This window comes from Zalophus californianus, chromosome 13 (genome assembly GCF_009762305.2).
Source record: "Zalophus californianus isolate mZalCal1 chromosome 13, mZalCal1.pri.v2, whole genome shotgun sequence".
NCBI classification, from domain to species: Eukaryota; Metazoa; Chordata; class Mammalia; order Carnivora; family Otariidae; genus Zalophus; species Zalophus californianus.
In genome coordinates this window covers 32,877,014-32,898,151 of record NC_045607.1, presented here as the reverse complement: position 1 = coordinate 32,898,151, position 21,138 = coordinate 32,877,014, and the positions used below count along the sequence as shown (strand labels likewise).

Here is a 21,138-nt window from a genome sequence, read left to right as displayed (position 1 = left end):
ATTTATTGGAGCGTAGTTGACATAAAACGTTACATTAGTTTAAGATGTACAACATAGTGATTGGACAAGTCTATACCTTAAGGAGACATATATTCTTTTTTAATTTTTTATTTTTATTTTTAAGATTTTATGTATTTGTCAGAGAGAGAGAGAGCACATGCAGGGGGAGCTGCAGGCAGAGAGGGAAGCAAACTCCCCACCAAGCAAGGAGCCCGACACGGAGCTTGATCCCAGGACCCTGGGATCATGACCTGAGCCGAAGGCAGATGCTCAACCAACTGAGCCACCCAGGCATCCCAAGGAGACATATGTTCTTAAAGAAGGAAGTGAAGAAGGAATAACCCATAGCATGCCACTTCTGTAAAGTTTATTATTTTATCTTAAAAACTCAAGTATATTTAGCATTCCAATAACATATCTATGTTTATCTTAAGATAAAAATAATGCTTTTCTTCCCATGTTTCTGAGCAAAACTGGCCCGCTGGGAAGATGGATGATGTTTATTCTGTAGCTTTGCATCCCCCTGGGGTGCCTGTGTGAAATGTAGTTTCCGGCAGTCAAGCAGGCTCCTGGCCTGTGGGGTCAGGGGGCAGCTCCCACGAGGCCTCTCACATGTAGCAAAGGGGGCAGCAGTCCACCTGAAGGCCTATTTTTGTGGTCTTCCTATGATACGCAGACTGAGGCCCCCCACCCCCAAATGTCCTCTTTCCTAATCTCCAGAACCCAAGAATATGCTCCGTGACATGGCCAGAGGGAATGAACACTGCAGATGGAATTAAGGTTGCTCATCGGCTGCTTTATAAATTAGGGAGATTGTCCTGGAATCTGAATCCTGAATGATGGGTTGGGGGTGCTGCTCCAGGGAAGATAGATAAAGCAAATAAAACAAAACAGAGCATCTGAAGCCGGGCAATCTCCCCCACGGGGCCCAATGCTTCGAGCAGGCACCCTGGAAATAGCCAGGGGCAGCCTCCGCCCCCGCCACCCCCCCCCCCCCCCCCCCCCCAGCATGGCAACAGTTCACTTGCAAGCCCCGGCGTTTGGAACAGGCCTGGAAGGAGCTGAGAGGCCTCGGGTCTGCGTCACACAGAGATGGTTTCATTTCTTGACTTCCTTGCGGCAAACTTTGGTACGTATCTGCTAAATCAACCTGATGAATTTCACGATTTGGTTCCTCTGTGCTTTTGTGTATTTTCGCCTGGGTGATCTGTCCAAGACTGAGAGTGTTATGGCTCCCAGGGCTGTTGTGTTTCTGTCAATTCTCCTTTGTATTTTAACAGGCTTTTCTTTATATATTTCAATGAGATGCAATTTACAGCAATAATGGTCCATGAGTGTGTTATTCTCACGGTGAATGGGACCCCTATCTATAGAGAATGATTCTCCTTCATCACAGCTGGTACCTTGAACTCCCTTTGGTCTCATATGAACACTGGGGTTCTTGCTTGGTTTGGTTTGCTTGATCTACCTGTGCCCGACATTTTACCTTTGACCTTTCTGGGTCATTTTCTCTGTTGTCAATAGCTGTAGTCGGTTCTTGAAAAACATAATTCTCAAAGTCTTTGCCTTTTAATAGGGAGATGGGCCCATTTGAATTTATGGTCAGAATGGCTCTATTTGGTCTGCAATTATATGTTATGCTTTCCGGTTTTCAATATGTGGACTAAAATTTCCCTGCTTCTACCTTCTCTGCCAAAAGCTTTGGGTTCTGTTTGCATTGTAGTGTATTTACCATCAAGTTATTCAAAGCCTTCTTTAGCATGTATGTTTATTTAGGAAACTCATGAGCAAGGTGGGCTCTGCTGAGTCCCTCTTTTACTTAAGACCAGGAGGTTCCCACCCATATGTTTTACTCACCCCCTTTTCGGGGCTCTGTGAATGGAATTTGGATTTTTCTATCTCAGTTATTGTTATTAAAGTATCTATTTTTGCACCCTATGTATATGTACATTTGCTTTCAAAACGAACTTCTGCATCTGTGTACAATTTTGTAACGATGATTTGGACTGAGCTCTCTGACCACGGGTTGCATTGGCCCCTGCTCAGCCGTCTCCAACACGACCTGCTCTGAAGTTTGCCATCGTTCTCGGCTGAGCTGATGTAGGACTTCAAGGATTAACTCCAAGAAGGGCACCTGGCTAGGACCTGAGCCACACGCATGGGGAGGATGTCTCCCAGCTGCTCCATTGTCTCTGGGCTTGAAAGCTGCAGAGGAGTTGAAGTGGCCTGGTTTTTGCACCTTTGTGGGAAATTTGCTTTTTTCTGGCCTAGATACTTATAGATTTTTTTCCCCCTTTATGTTTGTACTTCAGAGATTTTGCCAAAATGTGTCTTGGTATGACTCTCTTTTCACCAATTCTGCTAGAATGTGGAAAGGCCAGCTAGACCATGCATGTAACAGTGCGCACATTTCCTTTATGAAATTGTTGATCTTTTAGTTCCAAAATGGTTGACTGTTAGCAATTCTGTCCGTCCCATCTAGCAGGACTCTCTTTAGCCCACTTAAGTGTGCCTCCTTTTTTAAAAATAAACTTCTTATTTGAGATAAGTTTTAGATTTACAGAAAAGTGACAAAGAAAGTTGCCCTATGTTCCTCACCCAGCTTCCCCTATTATTAATATTTTATGTTAGTGTGGTACATTTGATACAATTAATGGATCAATATTGATTATTATTAGCTAACGTCCATACTTAATTCAGATTTCCTTAGTTTTTTGTTTTTTTTTTTTTCTCTAATGTTCTTGCTCTATTCCTGGATCACATGCAGAGTACCACATTATATTTAGTTGTCATGTCTACGTAGGCTCCTTTTGACTCAGACGTTCCTTATTTTTGAAGACCTAGACAGTTTTGAGTAGTATCTGGAAAATGGCCTTCACCTGGAATTTGACGTTTTCCTCATGCTTAGGCTTAGGGCATGGGTTTTGGGAAGGAAGGCCACAGAGGTAAACTGGCCTTCTCACCCCCTCATATCAAGGGTGCCTCCTATCAGTGTGACTTATCACTGTTGATGTTGACCTTGGTCACCTGGCTGAGGTCGTGTTTGTCTGATTTCTCCACCATCAAGCTACTCTTCTCCCCCCTTTCCTCACTGTGCTCTTTGGAAGGAAGTCACTTAAGAAGTGGTTCGTCCTGCTCCACCTCCATGAGCATGAAATATCTACATAAATTATTTGGGATTCTTCTGTATAGGAGATTTGTCTGTTCTTTCCCATTTATTTATTCACAGCAGCACAGACACACGGATATTTATTTTTATACACTGGGTTATAATCCAATACTATTTTATTTTGTTGCTGACATGGTCCCAGCTTTGGCCACTGGGAGCTCTTTCAATTGGGCTCGGACACCCTCCCATGAGTGTGTGTTGTTGCTGTTTTGAATACTCCCTTACTTTTCTGGCACTAAAAGATGCTCCTGGATCATCTTGCATATGTCCTGCCCCAGTCCCAGAGTCAGCCGTCTCTCCAAGGAGTCCTGGATCCTTTTTATGGAGAATGGGTATTAGAAACCAAGACCTGGGTGCGAGGAATGCTTGTTGCTACTACGGTGTCTGTTTGGCTTTGATTTTGGCTCCGTCTCATCCATCCTCATTTCCCCTTAGGATCTCCCTTCCCCAGTGTCCCTGTTACTTCTTCCCTCATTAGACTGACCACTTTCACCACTTCCTCTGAATTCGGGGAAATATCTCAAGTTTGTCCTTCACACTTGGCACTAACTCTGCTCTCTAATACCGCCAATGCAGATTCTAGTTCTGCTCTTTGGTATTTAATTTTCTTCCCCGTCCTCTGTACCTCCTTCTCTATCCCACCCCACAGTGAACCAGAGATTTGCTTTTTCTCTGAGCTTTCCAGAAGTTACTTTACTTTATTCCCGAATATTCCATCCTTGTGTTCTCTGTTGGCTTTGTCTGTCCAGACTTGGTATTTTATTTACACACACTCAAATTAATTCGATTCTGGGTGATGGGGAATGACACAGTGAGCGCAGCAGACAGAAACTCCTGCCTCCCAGATCTTAGGTTCCAGCGGGAGGAGACAGATGATAAAACAACTAGACAAAATGGGCAGTAGGTCGGATGTTGTGAAGGGCTGAATGGTATCCTCCAGAGATATGCTAACTCCCAATACCTTAGAATGTGACATTACTTGAAAACAAGGTCACTACAGATGTAATTAGTGAAGATGAGGTCATACTGGAGTAGGGCAGACTTGTAATCCAACATGACTAGTGTCCTAATAAGAAGATGATGTGAAGAGAAAGGGGAAAATGCCCTATGAAGTAGGGATTGGGGTTATGCGGCTGCAAGCCAAGGAACTCCAAGGATTGTTGGCAACACCAGAAGCTAAGAGAAAGGCAGGGGAGAGCCCCAGAGCCCTCTAGAGAGCATGGCCTTGCCAACACCTTGACCTTGGACTTCCAGCTTCCAGAATGTAAGAGAATACATTTCTGTTGCTTGAAGTCACATAGTTTGTGGTACTTTGTTACAGCAACTCTTGGAAATGAATACAGACATCCATCAGTGAAAAAGAGCAAATCAGCATAAGGTGGGCAAGGATTTAACTAACTTTCTTTCTTTCTTTCTTTCTTTCTTTCTTTCTTTCTTTCTTTCTCTCTCTCTCTCTCTCTCTCTCTCTCTCTCTCTCTCTCTCTCCCTCCCTCCCTCCCTCCCTCCCTCCCTCCCTTCCTTCTTTCCTTTTCTTTTCTTTTCTTTTCTTTCTTTTTAAGATTTTATTCACTTGTTTGACAGAGAGAGAGAGCGCGTGCACAAGAGAGAGAGCACAAGCAGGGGGAGCAGCAGACGAAGTGGGAGAAGCAGGCTTCCCGTGGAGCAGGGAGACAGATGCAGGGCTCGATCCCACGACCCTGGGATCATGACCTGAGCCGAAGGCAGACGCTTAACTGACTGACACACCCAGGCACCCCAAGAATTTAACTTTTAAATGAAGCATTCAGGGAAAACCTGTGGAAAAAGTGAACAACTGAGCAAGGAGGAGAAGAAGGCTGGAGAAGGAGCCGTGCAGGTCTGTGAGGGAGAAGTGCTTCCCCCACAAGGACTCCTTCGCCAACAGACAGACTGGGCTCTGCTCCCCCAGCTTATGTGATGTTGGAATCCTTTCTGGGCCCTGCAGCTGTGTGGGGCGGTGGAGAGACCTGAGCTGCACTGTCACCCAGATCCAGGCTTGAATCCAGCCCCACCGTTTTCCAGCTGCTTGACTCGGGGTGATCCTTAACCTCTTTGAGCCTCACGTTCCCCATCTGTGACACAGGGATGCAAAAACACCCTCAGTCCCAGGGCTCTGGGTAGGACTGAATGAGCCAGTGCAGGTCAAGGCTCTGCAGCAGGGCCTGGCTCTGGGTCAGGGCACCGGACAGGCAGGCTGCTACTTCCATCATCAGTCCTGTCACTCCTACTTCTGCTGGAGCTAGTTGGTTGAAGAGTAGAGCACCCAGTTCCATCCCTAATTTCTCGCAGGCTCTCAACTAGTGCTTCCGCTCCACACACAAAGGCTCTTTAAACTTGAAAGCCCACATTACTCCGTGGGGCCCCTGCAGCGCAGGAAGAAGCTATTTCAAGTGCCCACCCTGGGGAGACGCTGCCCTGTGTGGCAGGAGGATGTCGGCACAGCATCGGGCTCCTCTCCCCAGCCCCGGCCCCACCCCGGCTGTTCCCTGCAGAGTAAGCACTCCATGGCTCGGGGTCCTATTGGCCCCACACCCCCACTGGACCGTCAGGCCACACAGCCTGGGGGGGGAACAGCGTGGGCACATCCGGCCCCAGCTACCTGGGCTGCCAGCAGGCCCTCCCTAGCTACGGTTTCCTTCTATGCACGGGCTCTCAGGGCTGAAATGTCATGCACAGGCATGGTGTCTGCTCCTGAGATTAGGGGACAAACCGCTGGTGCTCTGCTTCCCTTGTTCCGTGGCTCTGGGCCTCAGTCTTCCCGTCTGTGAACTGAGGGCTTTGGAAGACAAGAATTCTAAACGGCCACCTGCTCTGACGGGTGTAACCCGGAACCCGCCCAAGATGGAAGGGGGCATACCAGCAACTGGCATCTGGGGTCTCCATGCCAAAAGCCCAAAATGTGAGCACGAGGGAATGGAAGAGAGGGAAAGAGGAAGGTGATGCTGCTTATAAACTATGGCTGCACCTGCTCATAAACCCCTAGCACCTCCCACTGCCCCCTGGATAAAAGACCAATCTCCTTAGCTCGGCATTCAAGGCTTGTGGAACCTGGCTCCAGGGTCTTTTTTCAGCCCTGACACTCCGGTGCTGGTGGAATTCCTGCTGGTCCCTGGTGCGCGGAGAGCATGGCCGCTCTGCCTTCCTACCTTCCGCCCTCCTTCCCTGCTGGGCACCTGCAGGCCCCCATCCTGCTCATCCTCCCTAGCCAGGTGCAAATGCTCCTCGGGAGCCTTGTCTGAACCCTCTCCCTGGGTGAGGTGAGTCACTTCCTCCCTTTGTTCCCAGGCCCCTCTGTTCCTGATCCCCAGAGAGGTAACTGGCTTCCTCACCAGCCGTGAGCAACGTGAGGACAAGGGCAGGCCTGATGGCGTCTATGGGCCCAGGAGGGGGTCTGGCACAAACCAGCTGGTTGAGAGAGTTTGTGGGCTGAGCAGACAAATGACAGACAGAGACCACTTGCAGCTGGGCAAGCTTCTAGTTGGCCCTTTCCGTTCTTGGACTGAGAGTCCTGAGAGGGGTCGGGAGGGAGCCTGGGCTTTCAGTCCCAACAACTGTACCTCCTTGCTGTGCCTCTGGGCAAGATAATCCCTCCCTCTCAGGCTCTTGACAACTAAGAAGGTAGTAACTCTTGCCCTGCTTGCCTCTTAGGCTCGGTTGAGAGATACAAAATCACTGCGGAAGCTCCATGTGGCTGTGCACTCGGCAACCAGGCCTCTGGCCACACCTGGCCAAGCCAGGGCGAAGCCAAGGGAAGCCAGCGCCTGGGAGCCTCTCCCCACGCACGAAATGCCAGGACGAGATGAAACAGCCAAACTCGAGGCTATTTCAGAGTCAGGGATATGGGGAAGCCCAGGGTGTGGTGGCCGTCCGTCTGTCCTCCGGGCCACGGCCAGCTGCACCTACCTTAAGCTTTTTGACACTGGTGCAGGGGTCGTTGGAGAAGCTCTCGGTGTCTGAAATCTCGATGTCCTCACCATACAGAACCCCAGTCAGGTCGTTCCTCACCTGTTACAAAGAGAAAGCAGTGGGTGGGTATGCTGGCGGCCACGGGAAGGACAGGAAGGGTCTGTTCAGAGGGGTCAGCCCGGGGAAGCAGCTCAACCGGGCTGGTTTTCTCCATCAACAATGCAAAAGGAGTGATTTTCCCCCTTCATTATAAACCAGACGGCCCTGTGAGGCCTGGGAGATGCACCCATCCCACCGGGCAGGGGACACAGGGGCCCAAGGAGAGCAGACTGGGGTTGCACGGGGGTTTCCTGGGAGGGTCAAGATGGGCATCCTAAACTCTGGCCTTTCATGCTGGTGTTTCTTGGCCCTATCACGCGGTCTCCAAGTCAGACTGTTCACATACACCTCTATTTATATTTTGTATTATTTGTTTGCAATATTATTTCACTTCTAGGATGAAGAAAGAGTAAGACAGACGGTGCAGAATAGAGGAGACAGTAAGGGGGTATGGAACCAGCCTGGGCTGTTACATGTGACTGCTTGTCCACCGACACACAGACGGCTAACATCTATGTGTTTGGAAAGCAGAGGTCTGCAAACTCCAGGGTTCGCCGGGTCCGGCCATTGTGTGAAGCAGTCCGTGTAGAAGGATGTCAGGGAGTGGTGGGGACAGTGGCAAATGGGTGACCCCATGTCCCATCTAAGGTGGCAGCTGCCCCGATCATGCCGTGTCAGAATGCTAGTCCGGGGTCATTAGACCTTCTGATTTGGGGCCAAGAACTCTGAAATCTAGGTTTTTAAAAATATAAGATCCTTTCATAGCTTAAAATGTTGATACGATTCTGAATTATTTAAACACACACACACATACCCCACAAAGTAAGGACCAAACCAAAGAAATGTGAAGTTTGTATCTAGCCTGTGGCCACGGCTGAGCACCCGCTTCAGTAAAAACAACTTAGGTGGGGGGGTAGGGGCCCCGGGTTCTAGGTTCTGCTCTGTCACTGGCTTGCTTGTGACCTTGGCCTTGCTGTGTGACTCTCCTGTCTCAGGACTTCAGTTTCTTCTCCCTTAGGAGAAGATGATCCTTACAAGCACTTCTCGTTCACACGCATTCGGATGGCTATTATCAAAAACCAGGAGACAGCAAGCACTGGCGAAGACGTAGGGGAATGGAACTCCCTGTGCACAAAATGGCGCCGCCACTGTGGGAAACAGTATGGCAGTCCCTCAAACATGAAACATGGAGCACTCTATGAGCCAGCACTCTGCTTCTGTGTATATTCTCAAAAGAACTGAAAACAGGGTCTTCAAGTTGTATTCATATAACCAAGTTCACAGCAGCATTATTCACAAAAGCCAAAAGATGGAAGTAACCCAAAAGTCTATCAGTGGATGAAGGAATGAACACATGTGGTATATACATGCAAGGGAACATTACTCAGCCTTACGACGGAATGAGGGTCTGACCCATGCTAAAACGTGGACGAAATGAAAACATTGTATTAAGTGAAAGGAGCCAGACACAAAAGGATAAATATTATAGGATTCTACTTATATGAGAGGTACCTAGAGGAGTTGAATTCATAGAGACAGAAAGTAGACCGGTGGTAATGTGGCGCTGGGGAGGAGGGAATGAGAAGTTAGTGTTTGAGCAGTACGGTGACTGTCTGGAAGGATGAAAAAGATTTGGGGACAGATGGTGGTGCCGGTTGCACAATAGTATGAATGTACTTAATGCCACCGAACTGGACACTTAAAAATGGTTAAAATGGATGGGGATGCCTGGGTGGCTCAGTTGGTTAAGCGTCTGACTCTTGGTTTGGGCTCAGGTCATGATCTCAGGGCCACGGGACTGAGCCCTGCGTAGGGCACGCTTAGTGTGGAGTCTGCTTAAGATTCTTTCTCCCTCTTCCTCTGCCCCTTCCCCACCCCCCCAAAATAAATCTTTAAAACATGGTTACAATGGAAATTTCATGTTATGTATACTTTATCACAGTAAAAAAATTACTTCTTGTTTCAACAATTGGTAGAGTCTTCCAATGTATATATCAAAGTGTTTGGAATAATTTGGCCCTAAATGTTACGGGACGGTCCCTGGGAAGCCACCACAGTGGAAGGGAACCAAGGGGTTTCAGTGGGAACTGCTGTATTTTATTTCTTTAAGACAAATATGACATATATAGAACAAAATGTGAACATCTATTAATTCTGGGTAATGAGTCCATGGGTATTTGCTATTCTGTTTCCTGAAAGCCTGAAATACTCTGTGCTGAATGTTTTGTACAAAGAACGAAGCTGCCGCAGTCAGGGTAAACCCTGTCCATCCTTAGTTTTTACCTCTATTTTGATGGGAGATGGAACCAGTTGATTGGACAAAAGACGTTGACTCTGGCATTACACTTTATTTCTGTTGCCGCAAATCCTTTTTGGATGCAGGTGGAGCCCCGTTGTTCGTTTTGTGTGTCGGGGGGTGTTGTGGAGCAACAACAATTATTAGACACAGAAAGTGTGCAGAATCACCCCTGTGAGAGGCAATGCGGCTGATGCACACAGCACCCGGCATGCACGGCAGCCCTCGGCTTTCTCGCCACACACACCCGCGGGAACGGTTAGAGCTCTCTTGGGCCTCCGTCTTTGCATCTCTGAAGTGGGCACAAAACAGCGTGTAATTTACAGGGTTGTTTCGGGGCCCAGCAAAAACACTGAGGAGGGGGAATGGCTTTGTAGACTCTCAAGTTCTTTACGAGGCTTAAAAGCTGGAACGATCATGTCCAGGCTTAGGGCAAGGCGTCCAGGCGGTCAGTGGCTTGGGGTGTCGCTCTGTGAATAAGAATGGGCATGAAGGCTGTATATAATTAGGGCAAATAAACTATCTTTTTAGGCAGTCAGAACTCAAAACAAACAAAACTAAAACACCCCTGGAGGTCATCTCACTCTGCCCCTAATTTCACAAATGAGGAAACTGAAGTGTCACGCTTAGTTTTGTGCTTTCTGCGTGCTCCCAGGCTGGCCCTTCTGGGTCGTGCCAGCTGTGGACAGTTCCAGAAGCCTGATGAGCCAGAACAGGTCAGAACAGATGGTGGTACGATCAGCCACCATAATTTTAGCACCAAGAAGTCTGAGCTCCGCTCAAGTATTTATTCTAATGGACCTCTTTAGAGAAAGCAAATGGAGGAATTCAGTAATAAATGGAATTTTCAGGAAACCAAAGCATGGAAAAGAAACAATGGAATTGTTGTAACTCCTAAGGAAAAGGACCCACAACCTCACGTGTGAGATCGGGAGGGCCATTCAGTCCACTGGCCAAAGATGGACATAAATTTGTAAACGCCTATTTTTCCTTCTGGAATTGCAGGTTCTCTTGTTTAATGGGGCCAGTGTCTGGCTATAAACTGCATTTCTGCACAGTGAATCCTAGGTTTTCATTCGCCTCCGTTACAAAAGCAGAAATATGTTCTTCTGGGAAAAGAGTAACTCTTAATTTCCAAGAAAATAAAACACACACACACTCTCTCACTCCAGTACAGCCGGTGTCCCACCAGGGGACCTAATATATGCATGGATGGGACAGAGGGGAAGCCTGCCCCATTACCTGGGAAGGACAAGCCAGGACTGCTGGGGGGCGGGGCGAGGGAGTGAGCAGGGTTATGGGCGGGGTCCCCAGTGTGCTAGAAGAAGAATCAGGAGGGGTTGAGTCCTTCAAGGCTGGGGCCCTGGGGCCAGCTCACAGGGCTGAGGTCACAGAGGGGAGAGTTCTCCCTGCTTCCGGAGCCGTGGATCTGAGCCCAGGCTGCTGGAGGAGCTCCCAGGAGCCCACGTCGCTTGATGCCACAGAGACGAACCAGGAGGTCAGAGCCCCAGGAATACATAATCTGGGGTAGGCTTGGAAGCAACAGCTGCTGATTTCCCTCCTCCTGCCTCAAGAAGTGGTACGGTCTGGATATGAGGTTGTGCCAGGAGGCATGTCCCTAAAGCAATGGTTCTCAAATGTGGCCCCCGGAGAGTGACATCAGTATCACCTGAGACCTTGTGAGAAATGCAAATTCTCAGGCCCCACCCCGACCTACTGGATCAGACACTGCAGTGGGGTCCAGCCACCCGTGTTTACTCAGCCCTCCAGGTGATTCTGATGCTCGCTCAAGTTTGGAAACCACTGTCCTAAAGGAAGCAGGATAAGTTTTACAAGAACCACTGATCACAGTGTGAACAAATGTTTCCAAGAGCTTGGATATTTCTCCCCCTTGATTAGAAAACCAGAATGTGTTAACTGCGTGAGGCCACTGCCAAAAGGGTGAGCAGGACTGGGAGCCACATTTAGAAGGCATCACATCTAGAATGAAGGAGGGGACAGGCACCCTCTGGTCTGTCCTCTGTCCATGTCAGCTCATACGTGGAACACTGGGCTCAGTTCTGGTTGCCTTTAGGAGGGGGAGTGAGGGGCACCTGGGTGGCTCAGTTGGTTAAGCATCTGCCTTCGGCTCAGGTCATGATCCCAGGGTCCTGGGATCGAGCCCCGCATCGGGCTCCCTGCTCCGCGGGGAGCCTGCTTCTCCCTCTCCCTCTGCCTGCCGCTCCCCCTGCTTGTGCTCTTTCTATCTCTGTCAAATAAATAAATAAAATCTTAAAAAAAAAAAAAGGAGGGAGAGTGACAAAGTGGCTGAAGCTCAGAGGAGAGAGGTATGGCTCGGACAGGGACCAAGGACCCTTTAGGGAGGCCACGGACTCAGGGGGCTGGGGAGTGTAAAGGTTATAACAGAGGACAACAATGTCTCCTACGGGGTCCCGGGTCGCCTTGGGAATCCAAGATCCAAATCCAAGAATTTCAACATTTAAGCTCAGACTTTAAGCTCTAGGGAAGTTCAACATCTTTTTTTTTTTTTTTAATTTATTTTTGACAGAGAGAGAGAGCACAAGCAGAGGAAGCAGCAGGCAGAGGCAGAGGGAGAAGCAGGCTCCCTGCCGAGCAGGGAGCCCGATGCGGGGCTCCATCCCAGGACCCTGGGATCATGACCTGAGCCGAAGGCAGACGCTTAGCCACCCAGGCGCCCGGAAGTTCAACATCTTGAAAGAAGTCAAGAGCTAGGCGGAATCAGCGGCGCTTGGGGAGCCCAGAGCCACGGGGATGGTCCTGCTCAAGGTGAGCAGGCAGAAAACCCCGTCAGGTCCTATCAGCCATCTGAACAGCAGGCCCAGTAGGTATGCACACAGTCTCCCTCCCAGCTGGGTCACGGGGCCGAGGGGGAAGGGGTGATGGGGACTTGTCACTCCAATGAAGCCATCACGCTGGCCTCACTCCTCTAACTGACTGAGGCGTTGGGGACACAGCCCGTCTGTATCCACCCTGTGAGATGGAGGGGGAGAAGCAGACAGGTTGAAGGAGGAAAAGACCAGAGGAATCGGTACGTCAGCTGGCTAGAGATCTTCCTAGATCTCAGGCTCCTAGTCGGGGCTCCTGCTTCAATCCCAGGGCTGGAATTCCATCTGATGCCCAGTCACTGTCAATGGGCTTGACTCTCTTTCTGGACAGTTACCTAGTGCTCTGGTTATTCTAGATTGGGGCCCTGTTTGTTCTTGCCAGTCTCTCTCCTGATTTTTTCATTCTCCCACTCATTCATTCATTCATTCATTCGCTCATTCGCTTGCTCATTCATTCATTCATTCATGATATTGACATCTCTTCTATTCCACGCACCATGTGAGGTAGTACTAGGGCTCTCACAGTGAGCAAAACCATTCACAGTCCTGGGTCTCTATCTAGTGGGGGTGAGGAACATTTGTCAGATGACCACCCTGGTACCTACCAAGACAAGGGAGTACTCTCAAGTTCAAGAGTATGCTCTGGCAGAGGCTATAATGGGGAGCTGGACCCAGGCCAGGAGGTAATGCAGGAGAAAGATTCCAGGCTGAGGAGTCATGCATGCAAAGATCCCACAGTGGGTGAAAGCAGCAGAGAAGCTAGAAGAGCCAGGCTGGGCTAAAGCAGAGCATGGGTCAGGGAGGGGGGAAGGTTGTGCACACGAAATGAAGAGTAGGCCATAAGGGCCTCATAACTTACATCTAAGATGCTTGTCTTGAGCCTACGCACGGTGGGAAGCCAGTACAAGGTTTCAAGGAGGGGTGACATGACCAGAACTGTGTTTTAGGCTGCTGTGGGGCCAGTGGGGCAGAGACAGGAGGGGCACAGGAAGGCCAGGGAGGCAGCTCCAGCAACCATCCTGGTTAGAGATTCTGGAGGCCCTGGTGGAGATGCAAGACGTGACCCACTTAGGGGTATGTTTGGGGCAACTAATAATCTGTATTTATCATCCATGGCTGTGTAACAAATTTTCCCCAAACTCGGTGGCTTCAAACAAGAAATATTTATTATCTCACAGTTTCCATGGATCAGGAATGTGGGAGCAACTTAGCTGGGTGGTCCTGGCTCAGAGTCTATCATGAGGTTGTGGTCAAGCTATTGGCTAGGGCTGCAGTCACCTGGAGACTTCTGGACTGCCTATCAGAACCACTTGGGGAGTTAAAAAAAAAAATACTGATGCACTGGCTGCATCCTAAACCAATTCGAATTCCTGGGCTAGCACCTGGGCATCAGCATTTTTAGAGTTCTCCAGGTGGTTCCCACGTGCAGCTAAAGATGGGAACCACCCATTTTAGGGGTAAAAGCAACAGGAGTGCCAGGCTCAAAGCAGGGTTGTCAGCCTGCCGGAAAGCTCCCCACGTCACTGTTCCCACCTTCTCCAGGTCCGCGGCACCATCTTCCATTACAAAAGCTTCCTTCACCCCTCCCCTGCCCTTTCCTGCCCCCGCCCACAGTTATGTCACCTCTTTCATCCCCAGATCCTGCTACTCCTGGCCCCAGCGTGAGGAGCAGGTCCTGACCATGTCAGAAGCAAGAACGGAAAGGAAAGAAGGGAGAAGGCATAAGAGACAGACAGTAAGAAAGGCACAGGAGGAAAGCAGAGCGTTGTGACAGCTTTGTGACAGCTCTAAGTGATCACTGTCCGACCATGCGTCTCAGGCAGCGAAGGCTCTCACGGAGGACGTGAAGTGCAAGGTGGACGCCATGGAGAGCATCAGAGACCCCGGGACACTTGGCTTCTGTGGCCAGGAATTCCCTGGCTGCCTTACCTAATGAGGCTGCTGCACCAGCTGAGGAATCATCTAGAAAGGCAGAGATCCAGGTAAAGGTGGGGAGAACCAGATCTGCGCCACATGCACTTTACAACTCTTTGAAAATTCTAATTAGGTTAGGAAATGAACTTGAGAGGAAAGCGAATTCCCAGCTCTCCTATGGAAGTGGAGGTAACCTACTTTGTCATTCAAATGCACTCGCTATATATAGCCCTGGATTGTGCCAAAATGTCACTCCTCTTACCTGACTAAAGCGCATAATTATAGATTTACTTCTATTCATTCATGAAATGTGTCTTCACTTGATTAAACAGTTCATTCAAGTAAAATCCATTAAAATATGGAACATGTTAAAATGTGGCTCGTTAGAGGCAGAGGGCACCGCTCTAGTTAAGATGCTAATTAGGATAAACAGGCATTTGAAACACTCAAATCTTTGAATAATTCAGGTCACTTTTACTGGGGCTGGAGCTCCCCAGGAACCACCATTAATTTAAGCTAATTAAAAAAAATCAGCCTGCAGAAGTGAAGACCAAGTCAGGAAGTGATGGCTGGGTTTAAACTCTGAAGGGCTCTCATGTGGAGAAGAGGGCACCTGGTTCCGGGCACCCCCATGGCAGAGGAGGGACCAACAGGCAAATGGTTCAGGAAAGCAAACTTGGGCGCAAAGCCAAAAGTACTTTCTAGTGATGGAGAAGGCTGCTTTGATAGATAGTGAGCTCCCTGTCATCAGAGGTGTGCAAGGAGAAGCTGGTTGGGATGCAAGAGAAGGGAGTTTTCTCTCATCACCAATGCATGTGGTTCCAAGAAAACAAGTGTTTCAAAATTCCACCTGCCCCTGCTCTGCCTTTTTGAAGTACCCCTCTGCATCTCTGAAGTCTTTCAAAGATTTGGGACATGCACTTAAATTCCCACGTTCCACGTGGCTGTATTTCCACTCTTCTAAACCTGATGAACATTCATTGAAGAAAGCATTCCTTTTAAAAAAACAGAGCCATCTAGCTTTCAGATTTCTACAAATGTAAGCTCTTAATAAGCTATAACCAGAGTTGAACACAAGTGAAAGTTTTTTTTACAAGGGCAAGTACACAAGTGAACCTGTATTAACTCTATTGCAACGATGGGGCACTTGCACAGGGTAACACCTGTGGGCATATATGCAGCCGTGTCCATGTGAAGACCACATGTGTGTGGGGGGGACACCTGTGTGCTCACCCGGCAGAGCCAACGGTGACCCCCACAGAGGTATGTCCAAGTCCTCGCCATCAGAATCTGTGAATGTGACCTGATTTGGAAAGAGCATCTTTGCAGATGTAATCAATTTAAGGCTCTTGAGATGAGATCATCCTGGACTACCTGGGTGGGCCCTCAATTCAATGACAGAAAGGAGGAGAGAGATTCGGGACACACAGACGTGAGGGACAAGGCACGTGATGACAGAGGCAGACACTGGAGAGATGAAGCCACAAGCCAGAGGCTGGAAGAGGCCAGGAGGGACCCTCCCCGGGAGCCATCAGAGGGAGCCGGGCCCTGCTGCCACCTGATGGCAGACCCTTGGCTCCAGAACTGTAAGACAAGGAATTTCTGTTGCTTTAAGGCACGCAGTTTCTGGGCATTTGTCGTGCGTGGCAGCCATGGAAACAAAGACATTTGGGGCCTCCCGGGACCCGTCCCCTTGCTGGTCCAAACCCCCATCCTGTGGAGCAGCTGGGCTTCCTGTCCTGCCTCTACCTCACATCACAGCTAAAGTTTCCCTCTACTTGACAGCCACTTGTCTGTCCCAAATAACAGTGTTTCTCACCTCCCCAGCATTACCAAGAGCAGGACAGCAAGTGCAGGATCAGGAGCTGCCAAGTTGTGAGATGCGGGGACCTAGGTGGGGCCGCCGGCCTCATGGGCCTCCGTGGCAGGCTCAGCAGTCCAGGCTGCTGACTTCGAGCTGGCCCCCAAAGAGCCGACCCGTGAGAACTGGGGCTGTCACGTCTGCTCCCTAACTAACACGGCAGCCCCACGAGGGAAGGGCTGTTTGATTTCCTGGATCTGGCACGGTGCCTGCATGCAGTAGGTGCTCAAAACTATGAGACAGATGAGAGAATGAAGGATGCACACAGGAGGCACCATATCCATCCGGGCTTGATGCAGAGGGTACATATTCTGAGGCTGAAAGAGTTCATGCTGAGACCATTTGGGAAGGCGTTGCAGGGGTGGGCCAAATGCCCAGCACAGGCCTGCAAGCCTCAGTCCCCTGCTGACAGGGGGACTGGCCCTGTGGGCACCCCTGGGGGGACAGGGGGCACATAGAGTTCCGGGGGGCAGTTCCCTGCTGTCCTCACTGTGGCACAGGGTGTGGGGACCTGTGACCTGAGCCTGCCTAACCACTCACATCAGACCCTTAGGACAGCTCCTACCTGTCGGTGGACGTCTGACCAGTCCACATGGTGGGTGGGAACAGGGAGCCCAACTGGCCGAGCTGGCCAGCGACAGACTCCTGTACCCAAGATCCCCCCAAGACATCTCCCTCCTGCCTTGCAGCCGCCACCATCACCGCATTACAGCAGTCCATCAGAGGGAGGGGGAGAGCCTGCAGGCCACGCTCCTCCGCCCTGGTGCCCCACGACCTCCTCGGGGGCCCATCTCCCAGAACCACACCTTGCAGGGCGACAGCACACCCTAGACCAACCAGCACGGGCTGGGGGAAGGGACAGATGACTCACGGAACCAGGGTTCTCTGGCTCTCAAGTTCCTCTTCCCACCATCCAGCCTTGCACAGTTTTAGAAATTCCAAAGAGTAAGTGTGATAGAAGAAAGTCCCCTCCCAAAAGAGGCACACATCTTCCTTCCTGGAATCCTTTACCTCACATGGCAAAGGTCATTCTGCAGATGGGATTAAGTGAAGGGTCTTGAAGTGCGGAGATTGTCTTAGATTATCTAGGTGGGCCCAGCGTAATCCCAAGGGTCTTCATAAGGGAAAGAGGGAGGCAGTCCCAGAAGGAGACCTGACAACAGCAGCAGGGGTCTGAGAGAGACGCGTGTGACAAAACCACACCATGGGCTCTGAAGGTGGAGGACAGGGCCACGAGCCAAGCAATGAAGCTGACCTCTACCAGCTGGAAAAGGCAAAGGAGTAGATTCTCCCCTCGAGCCTCCAGAACGCACCAATCCTGCCCATACCTTGATTTTGGCCTAGTGAGACTGATTTTGAACTTCTGAGGTTTGTTACCGTAACATAACAAATTGTTTGTGATGTTTTGTTATAGCAGAATAGGAAACTTATAAATCGGCTCTGACTTTAAAATCCCACACATCCTCAAACACCTCCTCCTACGGGAAGCCTTCCCTCATGCCCAAGCTGGTGGTGACCCCTCCTCTAAACCGCGTGGTCCTGTGCTCAAGGCCACTCTCTCAGGCGAACCAGAAACTGTGCCGAGAGTCCACACACCCTCCCTCTGGGACCCCTGGCGCCCAGCCCCGGGCCGCCTGAGGAAGCGGGACCAGGCCCAAGTGCCCTTCTTGGATATGCACGCACCCCCAGCGAGCAGTCCTCCCTTCGTCTGCCATTTCTGCTGCTCTGTTAGCTCCGTGAAGTCAGACCACGCTGAGCTGTGGGGGAAAGAAGTCAGCCATCGGAGCCTGGCTTCTTTCCTGTGACAAAGCGCCCATCACTTTAATGGCAGCAGGCTTGTGGGACCCAGAGCAACAGTTACAGAAATGTTTAGATATTAATAAAACAGGGATATTATCCAGCTAAGAGGAGGGACGTTAGAGAGACCTCACTGGAGAGCACCGGAGGAAGCAGAATGCAGAGTCGCTCCCTGGCTTGCAGAGCTCCTCCCCTGCTCCCTGGCACCTGAGGAGCTGCAGAGGGGATGGAGAGGGGGCCGCATGGCCAGCAAGTCCCACCTGCATACCCGAGGAGCTGTCACCGAGACTAGGGGACCAGCGTGGCCCCTGGGCCCCAGGGAATGGCCAGGACCAGTGTGGGAAGCCACCAGGAAGTAGCTTTCGGCTCTCTCAGGGGCAGAACTTTCTAACAAGGACGGAAGGAATTTCTGTGGCAGGAGAGTGAGCCTCCCGTCACTGCTGGTATGCAAGCAGAGGTGGGTTTGCTATAGTAGGTATTTTGGCCTCAGATGGAGGGACAGAAGACACAGCTGGAACCCTAAGGAATGTCTCAGGTTCTCGAGCCTCTACTCCAGTTATGAGGGCGCAGATGTCAAGGGCAGCCCAGCCGGTACATAGTCTCACCCTGCAGAAACGGGACAGCTCCAGGCAGCTCAGGACGCTGGCTAAGCCGAGGATCCGTGTCCACCCTGTCACTGCAAGGTGGAGCTGAAGGACTCCTCAGAGACCTTCGGGCATTGCTGCCCTTCTCACGTGCGGATTTCCTTCCAGTCCTATATTCCAAAGTGGGTTCTTTGTCCTCCACTCAGTAATCTGCCCAGACATTCTATGGCCCTTGCATTTGAAGCCTTCCTCCTTTGTCTACGTGGCCTCCCTCCCTCCTCCCAGAATGCAGATTGGCCGTGTGGGCGGGGGAGGAAGAGAAGGCATTAGTGCCAACTGCACCCAGAGCCCACCCCTCTGCTTTCCCTCTCCCACCCCTTACTCCCAGCCCTCGGGGAGCAAGCAGGCTCGGGGGCTCGGCAGGATGACTCTGGAGTGCACGGCATCCTCTCAACAACCTTATAAAGCAGACGTCATTTTTATAGATGGGGGAGCCTGAAAGGTTAAGTGGCTTTACAGTCAGTAAGCCGCGGGGCCAAGATTCAAACTCGTGTTTTTCTGCCCCCTGAATCCAGGAGGAGAGACGCAGGGAGAAGAGGGGTTGAGGGCGGCACTGCCCCTCAGGGTGGTTCCCGCGGGGACAGGACCCAAGAAGGGCTCATTTACCTGAGTGTCCCTCCCCCAGCCTGGGAGGCCTGAAGGTTGGGACCGTGCTGGGGCCTCTCCAGGTATCCGTGTGGGACACAAAGTGAGCAATCAGGACATTTGGGAGAGAGAAGAAGGCAGAGCTGGGCACATCCAAGGGACGGGGCATCGAGATCAGAAGGTGACAACAAGGAGGAGGAGGCACCTGCCTGAGGTCACTACAAAGGGATGCCTCTGGCCAGCAGGCCCACTCCCCACAGCTCCGACACACTGACCCACCAGCCCTCACGGGACAGCAGCGGAAACTGGGGTCTGGAGAGGGGCAGGGACTTGCCCCAAGTCACAGAGCCGTCTAGGGGCAGAGCTGGATTCAAACCCAGCTTCCCGCCTCCCGCATCGATGCTGCCCCAAGCCGCGTCTTTAAAAGCAGCAACAGAACCGGAGCCCCACGAGAGCCCCGAGCTGTAACCCTTCCAGGCCCCCTTCCCGAAGCGGTGCGCGGCCCGGTTCCTTGACGTTCCAGGGCCTGGCACGGGGCTTGGTCCAGAGCAGCTGCTCAGCAAACACTGCCCAGGCCTGGAAATCTTCCCCGACGTCAGCCACACTCGGCTTCGGAGTTCTTAAGAGCGTGGCCACAGGCCTGCTTGGGCAACGCGCCTCCTGGGGAGCTTTGTAGAAATGCGGATTCCTGGGACCCACGCAAGAGATTCTAACCCTGGGCCGGGGGGGGGGGGTGGGGGGGGTGGGGAGGGAGACAGGATTGTGTCTGCATAAAGCACCCTGGGGTCTTTGTTATACAACCACATTTGGGGACTACTGGCCAAGTGGCGCCCTTTCAGCTGTCCTGGTCTTACCGGGCCGGCTAGTCTAGACTCCTTCATTCCCAAGGGCCCTATAACAGATACTGTGTTGTGTTGCCCGAACCTTCCATCCTCCCAGCTGCTGGGAGTGTTGGCTACTAACAGCTGTGTGTCTCTCTCTCTCGGGGATTTGCCCTTGACTCAAAGGGGCGGCCTTGTCCAAGATCACACCCCTCCCCAGGACAGCCCACACCGGTGACTGGCCCAGGCTTCATGCCTGATTTGGGACATCCCTGAAGGGCCAGCTCCGCTCCAGAGCTCCCCCTGGGCTCCGCGGAGGCCTCTGTTACAACTGCATTTTGTATCCAGGGCTCGCCCTCCTGTGGGCGTTCCCCAGTAAGCCTCCTGCAGTCTTGAGTCCCTTTCCCGGGGAACCTGACCCGGGTCAGGCTCGCCCACGTGTGTGCTAACTCAGCCCAAACCAGTGCTTTGTCCCCAGAACTTCGACGACAGGCCTCCGGCGCTGAGAGCTCACGGCTGCTGGAGAAAGGCACCTGCTTGCTTTGGGGCTCTTCAGCGGTAAGACCCTCGTGCGGGCTCAGACCACTTAGGTGCTTTCCACTCAAAGGCTTTAAACTCCGCAAAGTGATTTCTACACGTCACCTCAAGCCTGCGAAAAGGAGGGTAAGCTACAACTACTCATATTCCCAACACACTAACCCAACTAGTGCGATTTCTTGGGTTGGTTGCCCTCCCCACACCCCCAAGCCAGTCTCTGCTACTGTTCCTGCAATGTGACTTCTAGGGACTGTCACTTGAGCTGCCTGTCCTCCGACTTCCAGACGGGCTGGGCCAACCAGAGGCCCCAGCTGGACTCAGAGGGTGGGAGGAGAGAACACCAGCCCTGGGCAAGTGGTCCCTCCCCTTGTCCTCCAGGGCACATGGGGGTCACGGGTCTCTGGTGCTGCATTAGCTCTAGCTGGTTCCTGTGGTCCTGCCCAAAGTACTTCTTCTAGAGTAAACTTTCCTCACCTCAGTCCTCTGAATATGCCGTCTGTTCCCTGTCAGGCCCTTAACTGGTACAACAGGTCTTTTTGGTAGTCATCAAAGCGTCGACTTTATATCCCGATTTTTTTTTTTTCACCTCACATTTTATCCTATACCTTTATAATTCATTTTTACCACCAAGGACATACACTAATC

General features: G+C 51.2%; 1 protein-coding gene across 1 annotated transcript in view; it reads right to left on the bottom strand.

The window, feature by feature from the left end:
* The window catches only part of GABBR2 (gamma-aminobutyric acid type B receptor subunit 2), a 343,152-nt gene that overhangs the window by 164,483 nt on the left and 157,531 nt on the right, over window positions 1-21,138 (bottom strand). Inside the window, exon 4 of the mRNA XM_027616869.2 lies at window positions 7,091-7,192. Coding sequence (XP_027472670.1) covers window positions 7,091-7,192 — 102 coding nt within the window. The remainder of the gene's footprint in view (window positions 1-7,090; window positions 7,193-21,138) is intronic.